At 37.1% G+C, this 15,703-nt stretch overlaps 1 protein-coding gene and 1 long non-coding RNA gene across 2 annotated transcripts in view; one reads left to right on the forward strand and one right to left on the reverse strand.

The window, feature by feature from the left end:
* The first annotated feature begins 1,896 nt into the window (after positions 1-1,896).
* The window catches only part of LOC149080836 (uncharacterized), a 54,114-nt gene continuing 40,307 nt past the window's right edge, over positions 1,897-15,703 (forward strand). Inside the window, exons 1-2 of the long non-coding RNA XR_016193392.1 lie at positions 1,897-2,272; positions 2,510-2,706. This is a non-coding gene — a long non-coding RNA (uncharacterized LOC149080836). The remainder of the gene's footprint in view (positions 2,273-2,509; positions 2,707-15,703) is intronic.
* LOC149080837 (uncharacterized) overlaps positions 11,146-15,703 on the reverse strand; it is a 116,177-nt gene continuing 111,619 nt past the window's right edge. The window contains exons 8-10 of the mRNA XM_089237503.1: positions 15,534-15,636; positions 15,201-15,347; positions 11,146-12,587 (exon numbers count right to left, since the gene is read on the reverse strand). Coding sequence (XP_089093629.1) covers positions 12,463-12,587; positions 15,201-15,347; positions 15,534-15,636 — 375 coding nt within the window. The 3' untranslated portion in view covers positions 11,146-12,462. The remainder of the gene's footprint in view (positions 12,588-15,200; positions 15,348-15,533; positions 15,637-15,703) is intronic.

Below are 15,703 nucleotides of genomic sequence, written 5' to 3' on the forward strand. Positions count from 1 at the left end.
TCGAAATCAGAGTGGGAAACTGGCAATTGAATGACTATTTTGCAGGCATTCTCAGTGCCTGAGGCACTGACTTTATAATTAAAAAACGTCTTAGGTCCATTGGAGGAGTTTGGGGGCTTTGCCCCTTAGTATGAAGATAAATTTAATTTTCTCCATCAGCAAAAATGGTAAAAGAAAGCCTCAGCTTCTCAGCTCTCTTGTTTAAAGCCACGCTTGAGTTCAAAAGCTGTGTGAAGTTATCTCGTTTTAAACTTACAATTCTTGTACCTCGTGGGTGACAAAAAATATTTTCGAAAACTGGCTCATGAAACTCGAGTTTCAAAAAAAAAAAAAAGAAATAGCATTCCCTTATGGCCAATGTTACTGGAGATATAATTTTCGACAAACTTTTCATTACATGTTTAATTGGTATATAATTGGTAATATAATTTTCATTCAAAACATACATTACTTAATTAATCATTTTCGAAATAATTTTCATTCCTTACATATTTATAATTAAAGCGTTCTTCGCTCGCTCACGGACTCGGTAGCTCGATCTAACAATCCTCACTCATCCACTCGCCGATATTTACTCGCTCTCTCAATCACGAAATTAGTAGCTCGCTCGTCAACTAACTTACCCACACAGTCGACTGTAAACTTGCGCGTTCACTCACTCGCAAACACATGTCCACTCATTTGCTCACTCACGCTTCCACTCGCCCACTCACTCAGCCGCTCCCGCCCCTCGGGAAGGGAGGCATGCGTTAAGACGGCACCGCCTAAAGTTCACACCAGGCTTCCTCCTTTTTTAGTTTTGAATCTGGTAGCCCTATATGAAGACGACATAATCAGTATTTTCACTTATTTGTTCGATCATCCATATTGCCCGAATGTTTTTGTGGAAAAAAATAATTATTTTTTTCTACATAAAAAAATCGATGATTGCAAATGTACGAATTTTGTTGCCGAAATTTTTCTCTCATAAATAGGCTCACCATATTTCCTCGAAAGAAATACGGGAAAATACAGGACGTCGCCAATTATCGCCATATGACGAAAAAAGTAAACAAGTATTGAAGAAATTTTAGTAAAAAATCAAAATGACGGGAAATAAAGCATTACTGAAAATTGCAGTGGATTTAAATGAATTCCTCGAACTAAAACGTTCACTAAGACAAATGTAAGCGATTAATATTCCTATTTATAATTGTAATTATCATAATATAATTTATGAGTGGGAAAATAATTTCATCGTTTGACTTCAATAAAGAATAAAAATTTAAGTAGGCTTTGTGTAAAAAACGGGGAAAACCGGGTCACTTTCGCTAAACAGTCGGAACGGCCGAAAAAAAACAGAAAAAACCGGGACTGTACCAGGGAATATGGGACGTATGGTCACCCAACTCATTATGCTATAAAAATTAACAAATAACTCTCTCTCTCTATTTCTCATCATCGCATGAGTTGCCTGAAATTTCGAGATTAGATGGCAGCACCAACAGTATATAAATAAACCCTCAGAGTCTCTGTCGTCTGCTTCTCTCCAGGTTCCTTGTTTTGGAAGTCTCCTTGTGTCCTGAAAAAATCACTGAACTGGAAATTCAAACTGCCAGTTCTGTTTGTGGGCTTAGCTTGTAGGGAACAGAACAAACAGTCTGTCGTCTGCTCATTCAGGTTCTTTGTTTTGGACGTCTCCTTATGCTCAAATAAAATAACTGAACTCTTAGTTTGAATTTTCAGTTCAGTTCATGAGCTTTTGTTTATAAGGAACAGAGCGGAATAAAGAATATAGTTTTTTATTTTAAAATTTTTAGTTTTGAAATTTGAGATTAGATGGCAGCACATTATTATAAAGTGGAATGTGGAAAAATTCACTTTTTAAAATCTTACCTGTCGTGTGCTTGTGTGGAGGTCCTTTGTTTTGGATGTCTCCTTGGGTCTTGAAAAAATTACTGAACTGGAAGTTTGATCTTTCAGGTTAAGGTTTCTATAAGGTATCAAGGTTATTATAGAATATATCTGAGGCTTTCAGGTGAGTTCATAAGCTTGCCCTGGGCCGGCGAGACTTTTCAATGGGAAGATCGGCCTGCATTTGTGCCTCGAAGTTTTTCATTAATACTTAAAATTATCTCTTTCATTAATTCTAAAATTTTCCTTTCATTAATGTTGGAATTATCGCTTTCCTTAATTCTGGAATGGGGCGCATTAGTGGTGATGTCACGACCGGCAGCGCCGATTCCAAATTCTGCAGCGCGAGATTATAAAAGGAAAACGCCATAGGATGTAGGTGAGTCTCTGTTTAAATTATTTTTCTAGAAAAATATGATCAAATAAGACTTGTGAGTTCTTGAAATGGAAACTTCAAACTCTTGTGAACATGTGATGTGAGAATTATAATAATAATTCGTCTCTAATTAGCTGTGAAAGCTTTTTATTTTTTGCATGCTATATTCACGTGTAATTAGCCTAAGTGACGTTTGATTTGTTTTCATTTTTGTATCTATACCACACTTTTTATTTTCAGGTATCTTCTCAAATATGGCTCGGAAGAGCGGAAGTTTCATCACATACTTGACTTCATCAAAGAACCTAAACTGATAGGAAGAGGAGAAAATTCAGTGGAATCGGGATCATGTCAGATCCATTTACTATGATGGAGATGATGAAATTATCTCAGGCATTGTAGAAGCAAGCATGAAGGATAGATCTTATGCTGTCAAGGTAAGTTGTTGAGTATGTGTAAATGATATTTCACATATTATTAAGTTGAGATTAAACATGTGCCTTTTATCGGTTAAGAAAAAACATTACTCTTTTAACCCTGTGTTCAACATAACTCATTTTAATTGTTAAATATAACATTTTTCTGTTGTGCATGTGCAACATCATTGGTAATTGATTGTATAAATATTTCTAGATAGATAGTTGGTCACGTTTTGCAGACATTCATCAGGAATTAGTCCAGTCCCCCATTGCCACCCCGAGACTAAAACCAGCCCCCTGGGCTGAATGAGAGACATCACAAAAAATTAACACTTACTTCGCATGGTAATTTTCGAGGGGCCCCCAAGAAGGCCCACTACAGCCTTGTTGAAAACTTATGAGAGAAACATGCGATTTTCTTCTCTTATAGGGGTAAATACCTATGTCAGACAAAATAATTATGACAAAGTCATGGATTTTGTCCGTTTTTTTTTCGTTTTTCATGACTTTTTCAAAATTGCACATAGAAAAGCTTATTTTTTACACATATTTAACTACTCAAAATCAGAACGTTTTATTTCTGACAGACAATGGGTTGGTAACTTAGTTTGAGGTGTTCTTAGATTTTTTTTCCTGTGAAGTGCAAAAATGCTTCCTGTTACAGAGTGCACAGAAATGTTTAAGACAAAGATATCTAAAATATTCTAAATAGGCAAACAAATGTGCTTTTATTTTCTCTAAAATTATGTACAAAATGTGATAGGTGCCCCAGAGGCTCCTCTATAACCTTTTTGGAAAATGTCCTTGCCTTGAGGAAATTTTAAAAAAAAAACATACATTCCATTTCTCCTCTTGTAGTTTGCATTTTTGTTGTGGTAAAATTTTTAAAATACAGTCAAAGTGGACACTGAACTTGCTCAGCTGTATATTATGTTATCGTGATGATTTTTCTATTACTTAAAATTTTTTTGTTGACATTGAATAGTAGTTTGATGTTGGAATAAATCTCGCGTTTATGCTTCTCACATTAGTGATCCACAGTAAATTGGGGGTAGCGAAAGAGTACAGCCTGGTAACAAAAATAATATTGGAAAATAATAGTTCTGTTCCATGAAATACAGAATATATTGTCATATGCAGGGCCACAACTAGCTACTTTTTGTCACTCAGGACAGGCTTACATTTTGGTGCCCTGAGTAATTTAGAAGGACCAGTTAAAAGGATGAATTTGTTGCTCCCATCAAGTCCAGCGCCCAGGTACCAGACCCACCTGCTCCCCTTAGTTACGGCCCTGGTCATAGAACTACCTTTATTCATATTAAAATGCCCCTTTTGACACATCTCCCTGAGGCAGCGATTTTGACGATCTGTATTACTCAGCTTTCGTATTCAACTGAAAAAATAACATGATGGAGAATGTGGTGAAGGGTTCAAATTGAGTAGATAGGGTCAGGTGGGGTAAAATGGTCATACTGAATAAAAAGCAACATAACTTTAGAACTGTAATTGATATTGTTACCAAATTTCTGATTTAGCTTTCACTTGAAAGTAGAAAAGTTTTTCACTCAGAATTTCATATCTGACAGCTCTGCAGTGGCAGCAAACCACTATTTTCTTTATTGATAATCAAGTCACACCTTTTGAGTGCTTCAGTAACTTCTCTATATCATTTTAGTCAATCAATTTTTCATTAGATTAACTCTGCAGAAGGTTCAAGAAACATCTCAAGAACATTATTTTATTCAATGGTAAGTTTCATTCAGTATATTTTATATTTTACAGTAGTTTTAGTAACATGGGGTAAAGTGGTCATAGCATTAGGCTTAGCTATCCCACAGTCACCATAGATTACTTTTGCCAAATATATAAATAGTTAAAATTGCCAAATAATTAATAGTTGGATTTTTTGGAAATTTTTGAAAAATAAGTTATTTCTTAATTGTAAACAGTTCAACTTTCTCTTTTTCAGACTTAACATGCCTAGAAACTACATTAAAAATGATACACAGAAGTATTCTGATGAGGCACTACAGTTAGCATTGCTTGCTGTAGAAAATGGAAAGACTGTATGCTGCAGCCCATGAATACAACATTCCATATCAAACTTTGAGAAGATGGGTAATTAACAAGCCTAAACATAAGGGTTCAGGAAGAGAATCGTGGCTGACATTCGAAGAAGAATCTTGCATTGTTGAGGGCTTAAAATTTCTTTCAGAGTGTGGACACCCCTTCGATCGTTCAGATATATCCTACTTAATTCAAACCTATTTCAGATATCCAAACACCAGAGAGAGAGTCCTTTCGGAGAAAAGTCACCAGGACCTGATTATCTCAGGAATTTTGAAAAGCTATAGGCAAATGAATTGACCAAGCGCAAGCCTGAATTGCTTACAAAGGCTAGAGCAGCAAATTTGACAGCAAGAACACTAAATACCTTTTTTGATATTTACTCACACGTTATTGAGAAAAATGGTCTTCATGAAAGTCCTGATAGAATTTTTAATTTAGATGAGGCTGGTATGGGTACAGACAGCAGAGATAGTCCAGTATTTGTTCCAAAATCATCCCGCAACGCTTATATGAAATCAGCAACATGTGGGAAAATTATCTTCAGTGTCCTTTTTTGTGTTTCAGCAAGTGGCCACTATATGCCACCATTCACAATTTATAAGAGAGCTCATTTGTATGAAGCTTGGACCAAAGGTGGCCCACCTGGTGCGTTATATGCATGTACTGAATCTGGCTGGATGCAAGACTTGGTATTTGAATCTTGGATAGACCATTTCGTTAACCATACCAAAAACATAGAGAAGCCTGTTCTTTTAATTTATGATGGACATGGGAGTCATATGACTTATGGCTCAGTAAAAAAAGCCATAGATAATGACATTGTAATATTGTGCTTACCACCTCATACGAGTCATGCTTTACAGCCACTAGATGTTGGTGTTTTTTCTCCTTTGAAGAAAGAATGGAAAGGGATTCTGAAAAAATGGTTTTGTGAAAGTTGACTTCAAAATGCATTAAAAAGTGTTTTTCCATTTCTGTTGAAGCAGTTGGTGGATTGTTTACGGCCACAAAATGCGGTGAAAGGTTTTCTCGGCAGTGGGTTGTACTCAATAAATAAACAAGAAGTGGAAAAATGAATTAGTTAATGGAGTTTCTGATGCTGAATTTTCACGTTTGGAAGAAATTGAGAATGGAGATCTAAGACCCTCAACCTCCGGATTGGGCAACTTGAACTTGGAAGCAGAAGAAGTATCAAGAATCGCTGATACCACTATTGTGTCGCCAATGAAGGACCTAAAGCGAGCAATACTCACAACATTGTCTCCACCAATCTCTACAATAGATAGAATGGCAATGCAGAACTCGAGAGCAAAGCGAAAAAGAGTTCAAGCTAAGACTGGAGAAGTCTTAACTGAAGAAACAGTTTTATGTCGATTAAAAAATGAGCAAGAAGGGAGAAATATGCGAAAACCTTGCAAAACTCCTGTAACTAAAAAACAAAAAAGCTTTCCTAAAGATCTTAAGCCAGCCATACATGTTCACACTCCGCAAAAGATATATGTAGGATGTTGGATGCTCGTTGAGTATATGAAGGGGAAAAAATCAATGAAGAAATTTATTGGACAAGCAATTGATCAAGATGGGGTTCTCTTAACTGTGAAATATCTTGAAAAATCCAAAATAGGTGATTTTTACACCTTCCCAGAAAAAGAGGACATGGACAAAATAGAGGAGTCAGGATAGTGGTGAAAGTCTTATCTGAGCCAGCTTTTGACCAAAGAGGACATTATAAGTTCGAAATTTAATCAAAGCAAAAGGATGTTCAATAAATATTTTAAAATAAAATATCAATGTCTACTCCATTTTTTTTAAATTTGATTATTAATTTGTATGACCACTTTACCCCATGCACTACTCACTTTACCCCACCACATGGGGTAAAGTAGGGTCTAAAAATTACTGAAAAAAAAAGTGTTGCACTCAAAAAATATTTTTGAAGTGTGAGCCAATATACTCTCTAAGAATGTAATGTAAAATATCAGCCAAAAAAATATCTAATTTTTCAAAAATTCATGTGTAAATTCTAATTTTTCAAAAAATACCACTTTAAAGATAAAAATACCCCTTTTTATGACCATTTTACCCCACCTGACCCTAACTTATTAAATTTAACTTAAAACTCTAAAACCTCTTAACTAAGAAGAAGACTTTAAATCATAGTTCTTTCATTCTGTTTTTACATGTAAGAAGGTGAACATATAAGCCTCAATTACTCATATTATTTTTCATTAAAAATTTGATTGATAAAAACTTTTATTATATGTTGAAATATATCTCCATGTACCAGCACTTGATATAAATTTTAAAAAAATGACGTAACAGAGTGGACATTCGACGACAAAAAAATATTTTACTCAATATGTAACGGAAATCTTAAGTCGCTTCTCAAAAGTCAAATCCAAAAAATTTTATCAAGCAATAAATGTGAACCTTTCAATGAGCTCAAAAGTGTTATCAGATCTATTCTAATATAAAAATATATTTCCCAAATGACCACAATAGAGTAGACATTTTAAGATGGGAAAAATTTTGGGACGCGAAAAAATGGTTTTTCAAAGAAATAGTTAAAGATTTTTTTTTTTCTTTTGAATTTTATTGTATTTTACTCATCTGTAGCACACATAAAAAATGTGATTCCAAGTTCTTTGAAAAAAAATTTCAAATTTATACCAAATCTCTTGAACACCTTTTTTAAGCTGGGACAGCAAGATTTTGCTGCAAACAATAATTAAAAAAAAAATTAGAAACCATACATCATGGACAGTTAAAATTACTACCAGAATGCTCTGAAATGTAAAAAAAAAAAAATTATAAAGAAAATATTGTCTCAGAAATGGTTTGTTGTTTATTCTTCATGACCACAGAATTATGGGAATCAGAGATACAGCAGTTTATGAATAACCTACCAGGTTATACGGCGAACAAAATTCTGGAAAATTTGCACTGCAAGGTAGTTCAGCTTCAGATAATCGTATCATAGTGTGATATAGCATTTACATTTAATCAAGTGTTAGTGTAAGGCTTTTTTTTTATTTGAGCGCCCTCAGGGCTTAAGCAAGCATAAAGGGGAGTGAGCGCTCATCAAGGAAGGCTTTGGTTATTGATGAGGTATCCAGCAATGCCCATGTGAATAGGATGCTGCCACCTTTTTTTACAAGATGTTACATGTATGTGTCTGTGGTAAAGGAGAAAAAAATATACACACACACAATTTTTTCAAACATCCATAACATCATAGATGCAATATTTAATTTATTTTGAACAATCATAATTCTGATGGACACATTTGGTCCTATTTCCTCGTTACAGTCGTTTGCAGCAAACAAAAAAATCACTAATGAGGCACATACACACTAGCCTGCAGATCTTGTAACGTATGACCCCCCTGCTGTAGTTCTAATTCGTTCATGGGTACACAAACTTCCTTTGTGTTTGTTGAAAAAATAATTATTCCTGGTGTGTCCGGTTCAAACGGCTGAAAAATCATTCACAACACTACAAATTACTGAACAACCAATTGTAAATACTTACATTGCATGATCTGCATGTTAATGTATGCATGCCTTTACTTTGGCCATATATTTTAATCAGTATTAAGTCCAAAATCAAAAGCTTCTGTGTATTTTTTTAACCATTTTTATTTTTTTTGTATGATGGTTTTAGACTGACTGGAAAGTTTTTCAGTTTCAAATTACAGAAGACTCAGTAATCCAACATTTTTAAGTGGGGGGGGGGGGATTTCTTTGAACATTTGAGAGAAAAACATGTCATTGCGAAAAAGTGTACATTATTTATATGGACAATTGACCTCTAGTAATCCTGCACACCCTTCTTTCCATGATGGTCTGAAATCTGCAGCTTTTTCATTACATGCATGTAGTTTTGAAATGAAACTCGCAATAAAGCTGTGATAAGCACTTAGAATTCAAAAGTTAGTATATTTTGGCAGATAAATTTATGTTTGTGAGGTAATAAAATAAATTGTTGTGCTTCCTGCTCAAATGTCCACTGCCCAGTGGACTGTCATGTAACTGAAGTGTGTGGGAAAGAGAAAGGATCAGTTTTATTGCCTGTCATGCAATCATTTCTTTGAGCCTGAATGGTCAATTAAAAATGATCCAATCAGTCATTCTGTTGCATAGGGATATTCATTTCCTTATATCTGTGGTCAACATTTGCTTTCCTGATAATCAACTGGGCCTGATGTTGTAATCATAATATTATAATGATCTAAATGAATTTTTATGACACTTTAGCAACAAATATATTTCTATTTATAATTTTATTTTACTGTTTCGCAGGCTTATCTAGATAGAAGTGGCAAAGTCACTCAGGCCGATTGTTCCTGGCCTAGGGGAAAGGAATATGTCACCATATGGTTGCTTTGCTCATATACTGCCATCATAATGTTTCTGTGATAAACAGACCTTGTATGTGGACTCAAACGATTCTAAAGAAAAAAATCTGAGGTGAAAACTGTTTCAGACTTGTTTGCAACAAAAGGGTACAAGCCAGTTAACTCGGATATAGAGGAAAGAGCTGTGCAAAAAACTTGCAAAGGGAAATAACTGTGTTGGCTTTTCATGGATTTTGAGCCAAGAACCAGATGATGACATGAAAAACTTTAATTATCACACGAGGGAAATAATTTTTTCTGAAGTTTCGCCACTGTGTCGACAAAACGTTATTTTTTAAAGAACACTGCTCTTTGACACATGAACAGATATATTCTATAGCAGAGGAATCTGTAGGACAACATGGAAATTGGAAGCCTGTAAGACTTTCAGGTTGACAGCCAGCAATTTTGACGTTACCCATCCTCCCTTTTCAAGAAACTGACGGGGTCATATAAATTAGGTGGAGTTAGAGCAGTTCAATGGGGTCACCAACACAAAGAAATGGCCATTAACAAATTCAAAGAAGCTACTAAAATGGCAGTCAAACCAACTGGCATCTGGCTGCAGTCGTGGGTTCTTAGGTGCTAGTCCTGATGGTATAGCTACAGATAACAATGGGCAAGAGTACATCGTGGAAGTTAAATGCCTTTACAAATTCAGAGATCAAAAGCTTTCACAGGCCCACAAAAGTATTTCTTTTCAGTCAAAAATGATGTATTTGTGATCAATATATATCACTAATACTTCCATCAAGTTCAAGAACTGTACATATCCAATCATGATGTGGCTTATGGTGTAGTGTGGATGACTAAGGATTGCATTCGTTTTGTTGTTGAAAAAGATGCAGGAGGGCCAGAAAACATACGCATACTGCAAGATTTTTATGTACAACATTTTATACCATGGATATTGGAAAATCCCCAGTAACACGAGAAATGCGACATAAGTAAACTCAAAATATGTAGAGTAACATATTCAGTTTAGCTGGACTCATTCGGAACTGTATCAAGTTTTTTCTTCAGTAGCTAAGAAAAATTAGAAATATACGGAAAGTTGAAACTTCATAAAGAGAGTTGCTCACCCTTTTTTTGCTCTTTTCACATTTTCTTAGCTTTTGAAAAAAAGAACTTTATGTTATGGCTCGTAAATGCACCAATTCTCTATTCGCTCTAACTTGGGTCCAAATGTAAACAAAAGCATGTGTGTGATACTCAAAATGATTGGTTGAAGAACATTCCACCTTTCTTACAGTACAATACTGTCAAAAATATAGTCCTTTGTCGTTTGCCCCTTGTTCCATAAAATACCTCATAATTTGAATGCCATTTTTTCTGAAATATCTGAACGGATACATCTATTTTTTCTTCTAGCAATAATTACTGTTTACCGATTGCATGCTCCGCCCCCCCCCCTATCCTGGAGCAGCTTCCTTTTACAGTATGAAAATAAAGAGAAAAAGAATTTCCACCAATAACTGCTCTCCATTTCTTTCCTTATGAAGGAAAAATGTCGTCAAGCGGGTGCCATTGCTCCCGCAATATTTGCACACGTGAACGGGGCTTTTGTAATCTTGGAACCCCCTTAGGGGTCGAATTTAAATTAAAAAAACCCTTTCTTGGTGAGTCTGTACGTCGTGAAATAAAACTGCTACTTTACCGCCCACCAACTCAAGTCATATATCGCTATATGGCAATTTCCAACTAGTGGAGTTGGGTGGGAAATGAAGGCGTCATCTATCGGTGGTCACCCCAGGATCGAGCGGTAAAGGACTTTCCTGATGTTTTTTTTGGCTGGATTCGAACACACACACACACAGGACCTTGACGGAAACCTTGATAGTGGAAGACGAGCATCTTACCACTGCGCCACTCGGGCACAAAAATGAAACTACTGACCAACTTTCATACTTACAGCTCCAGCGGTTTCGGCTCGGCGATGATGAATCAGTCAGGACATGTTATTTCATATTTAACAAATAAAGACGACAGTCTTCGAGAAGGAAAAAGTTATTACATATTTATTAGTAAAGTATAGATCATTATACAATCCAATTTCCATCTGCATATAGTACAAATATTGTATAAAAAAAGGGGGGGGGGGTTGGTAATATAACATGGTAGAACTTGGCTTCTCCGCTATCGAAGATCTAATCTGAAAGTACACGTTTACGGAGCAGGTCGTTCGTCTCGTTAGGAACGAGTACTTTCAGAATGTCTGAATGGTATAATACGGGTGTCAAGCATGTGTACATATAAAATTCTCTGATAACTTTTCCAGTTGAGAAGGTGAAAGACACGGTTTCCTGTTAACAATATGGTGCCGCATTGTGGGAAAGTTTAGCAGATATGTATACATTTACATTTATAAATTCAAGGAATGTATTTTAGGATTTCATTTTCATAGGAGCTGGAGCCTGGATGACTTCATGACTAGTCATGTAGCGTCAGGTCACAAGCTCCATTAGTGTCGTCGACGGTTTGACAAAGTGCAAAACCCAGTGGTGTCACTTAGATGATGTTCTAAGAAGGGGTTGCCAGGTCGCTACTTTGGTGACAATGACCAGTATATCGAACTATACTACTACTACCCTATTATAGAAAAGAAACATGACTTCTCTACCCTTTATACCATCCAGACTTTCCAAGCGTGGAAAGAAATGCCATCTACGGTAATCAGTGTTGCCATAATCCGAAAAAATACACAGCCTACGAAAGGAAGAGGCCATTTAGTGGCGTAGGTGGAGTTCGGCGAAAATTTATTTTAAAGTCTGGAAACAGTTGGAGATTGTACCACGTAATTTCGGAACCGCTACGCCACTGAGACAAAGTTCGGATTTTCCTCCACGAATGGCAGAAGCACTGCATCTGCGATTTATATAGTACCCGTACTATCAATCGTCACTGGTAACAGTGATCGATCTTTTGATCACCTGGCAACCCTGGGTAACACCCGATTTTAGAGGAACAGGAAACAACGGGGAGATATCTATGGGCTTAATAAAAAAAAAGTTCAGTTACTAAGGACTGTCACCGGGAATTTTGAAAGAATTAATTAGGACTCGAGGTACCTAAAATACCCAATCGTATGAAGCGAGACAGAAATTAAAAACAAAATACGGGACTTCTAAGAGAAAACGCGCGTCGCGAGACGTTCCCATCGCTTTTCTGAGAACATTAAACATTATTATTGTCCTATAGTTGAGGGCGGTTGTATCAAGAAAATTCCAAATCATCAAGAGGATTGTCTGGTTGCAGTTGCCACCGTCATATCTTTTTTTGTTCCATTTCCGCAGTCTAAAAAATTGTCGCTAATGCCATTTACTTGCATAAAGTTCTTGCCGTTGATAGTATCCGTAATGTAGAGGTTGGGAGCGTAGCCTCCCGTATATCCTAGAATAATCGTCTTCGCTGGAACCATTCGGACCGTCGGACTCTGAAAATAATGAATGATTGAATCATCAACAAAAAGAGATGTTTAGAAAATTTATATAGAAAAATATGCATTATTTATTCGATGTCTGATGCTGCCATCTACCAGTAAATTGTCGAATGGAAAAGCGTTTCCCGTTCGATTCCACGACAACAGATGGCAGTGCAACAACAGTACTCGGGTTAAGGTAAATATGTTACTAATAAGATGGCTGACCATATTTCTTGGCGAAAAGTACGGTTCATCGTCATATTTGTCACCAGAAAAGCTGCTAATTTTGAGGGGGGAAAACGTAATTCATAGCTTAAATCGGTAGAAAGTTTCTAATGGAAAGGGAATAAAGTGTCACTGCAAATCATAATCATTACCCAAGTGAATTAGTTAAAAAAAAAAGTCGAACACGTGAAGTTAATGCGTCAGTGTCCGAAAATTGACTGCCTCATTTGAAAAATGAGTAAGGAAAGAACGGGACGCGAAAGAAATGAACAGTTTGTGGTCTTTTCCAAAATTAGTTAAAAACTTCCGCAACAGATGGCACTGAAAAACGAAGGGGATAGAGAAACACCTAATTATAATACAGAGTGATTATAAAAAAACTATCCCGACATATAGGCCCCTAACTATCATACCATTCACAGAAACTGAATGAAATTTTGGCATAAGGTATTTTGATGTATGCGCTCAAGAATGATATGGAAAACAACAGTGTCACTCTAACAGTTACGGTTACAGTGAGAAAATTTCGAAAATATCAAATGGCAACACCAAGTTTTTTATATTGGAATGTGATCTCCATTGTGAAAAACCCTAAATAGCGTTCGAACGGCAACTGTAGCATGAAAATCACCGGCGGTAGATAGGCTAAAAGTGAGGACAACCAATAAGGACAGAGAAGCAGCATAAAATAAAGCATTTTATTGTGTTTCCACATGACCTTGTGGAGGACCAATCAGGCTGGGACCACAGCCGAAGATACGGTGTGACGAATGAAACGAACATTAATGCTCTGGTGCACGGCAAAGTCCTTTTTACTTTTTCCTTGCCTAGCTCCGTGGATTTTCGTGCTACAGGTGCCATTCCAACGCTATTTAGTGTTTTTCACAATGGAGATCGCATTCCAATACAAAAAACTTGGTGTTGCTATTTGATATTTTCGAAATTTTCTCACTGTAACCGTAACTGTTAGATTGACACTGTGTTTTCCATATTATTCTTGAGCGCATACCTCAAAATACCTTATGCCAAAATTTCATTCAGTTTCTGTGAATGGTATGATAGTTATATGGTATTGATATGTCGGGATAGCTTTTTTATAATCACCCCGTATATATAGCCTATATATATATATATATATATATAATACTGAAAATTTTTAAATATTCACCATTTTAACAACATCGTGAAGCCTCAGAACAAACGTGCAAAACGTTTGATAAAATTTTTTCATCAATTCCGGGATTTTTTTCTCATTAATTCTGAAGTTTAATCAGTTCTGGGAATTTTTTTCCTTCTCATTAATTGTACATTTCCGTTGATTCCGCGATTTTTCTCTCATCAATTCTGGGATTTTTTTTCTTTGATTATTTCTGAATTTGCATTGTAGATAGGTATTTTTCAGCATTCCTATATTTACTAACTTTAATTCTGAAATATAGGTGCCAGCACTGAAGAACCATGCAAAACACTGGATACGCGCTCAGACTGTTAGGTTCACACGCCCGACACAAACCACTAGGTCATAGTTTCCAAACCTTTTTTTGTCCCATTGCGCCCCTTTTCAGAAATTTTTTTCTCCCATCGCCCCCAACGCAATCTAACCCATAGGGTCCTATGTTATACTAGCTGCTTCTACCAACCCCCGGAACATTCCATCCCCCCCCCAGGGGGCGTTAACACCCACGTCGGGAATCACTGCACTAGGTAGTAAATTGCCCATAGATGGCGATAGACCTGAGTTGCGCCAATACCGAACAAAAGCAGAAAGTCTCCGCGCGATGCTTCGACGTCACTGAAGTCGTACATTTCACCCGTAGCCATTGGATGTAGCAGGCCGACGTATGCGAAATCCACCTTTTTTTTTTTCGCTGTATATCCAATGATTTTAGGTGAAATGGATGAAATTCTGTGACGTCACGAGTTTTGCGCGGAGGCTTTCTGCTACAGAAGGTGCTGGTTGTGTTCCGTTCGAAACGAAAAAGAAAAGCATTCCCGTATATACTTTATGTTGCGGTAAGCATGAATCTCTTCGGATGCTGATCCCCTTCCCCACAAAACATATAAAATTGGAGTTGAGAAGCACCGAAAGTATTTTGGCACCAGGCTCTGAGTCTGATAAGAGCGGCCCTGACTGAGTTTGTGTCAAGAAAAGTCACGAGGAGCACGAAGTCTGGCGTCTTAACGCATGAGCCCACCCGGGGGGCCTCAAGAGAATAGGGGCCTCAGAAAAATGAGAAGTAGTTGAATTTTTCGAGAATTTTCGACCGGTAGGGCATCACAAAATTCACTTGGCCAAGGGGCCCGTGATGCTCTTAAGACGGCCCTGCACGAAGTTCCCCGTTTTTTGCGTATCCAAGATATACCACACTAAATAGATAGAGAGACGAATCCGTTTCTCACCTAGTCCCGAGTCATATGGTCGGATCAGGCTGAGATAACTTCCGCTATGCGCTTTCCTGAGGGGAGCGTGCAATCCATTCTGGTGTGGTGGTGGCCGCTTCGAGAATTTCGGCACTCGGGCGCTCAGACCACAATAGTAAGGGTCATCTAGAGGAGGAGGAAAAAAATCATAATTTGAGGCATATCATCACTGGCATGTATGGAGCAAAAATGAGTTAATATCTTTGCGTAACCCCTGTTACGTCGCAATATTGGAGAGGGCCGCCAAACTGTTCTCGCACCGGGCCGCTAAATGACCAAGTCCGGCCCTGAGAAACTACAAGTGCAACTTACCATAGATAGTGCTGCTTTTGCTTCGGCTGTCGCCGTTGACGTGGCCATTGCTTTTCACTGAAGGGAAGTTGAAGTGGCCGCCATCGTTGTCTTCGTAATCCGGCTGGAAAATCGAAAACACATACAAGTTAGGCTTCAACTTAAAAAAATACGTTTACGAGAAACGAGGT

Source organism: Pholcus phalangioides, unplaced genomic scaffold, assembly GCF_987345545.1.
Source record: "Pholcus phalangioides strain wild (caught in Gottingen) unplaced genomic scaffold, Ppha-v1.0 ptg000010l_1, whole genome shotgun sequence".
Lineage (NCBI taxonomy): Eukaryota > Metazoa > Arthropoda > Arachnida > Araneae > Pholcidae > Pholcus > Pholcus phalangioides.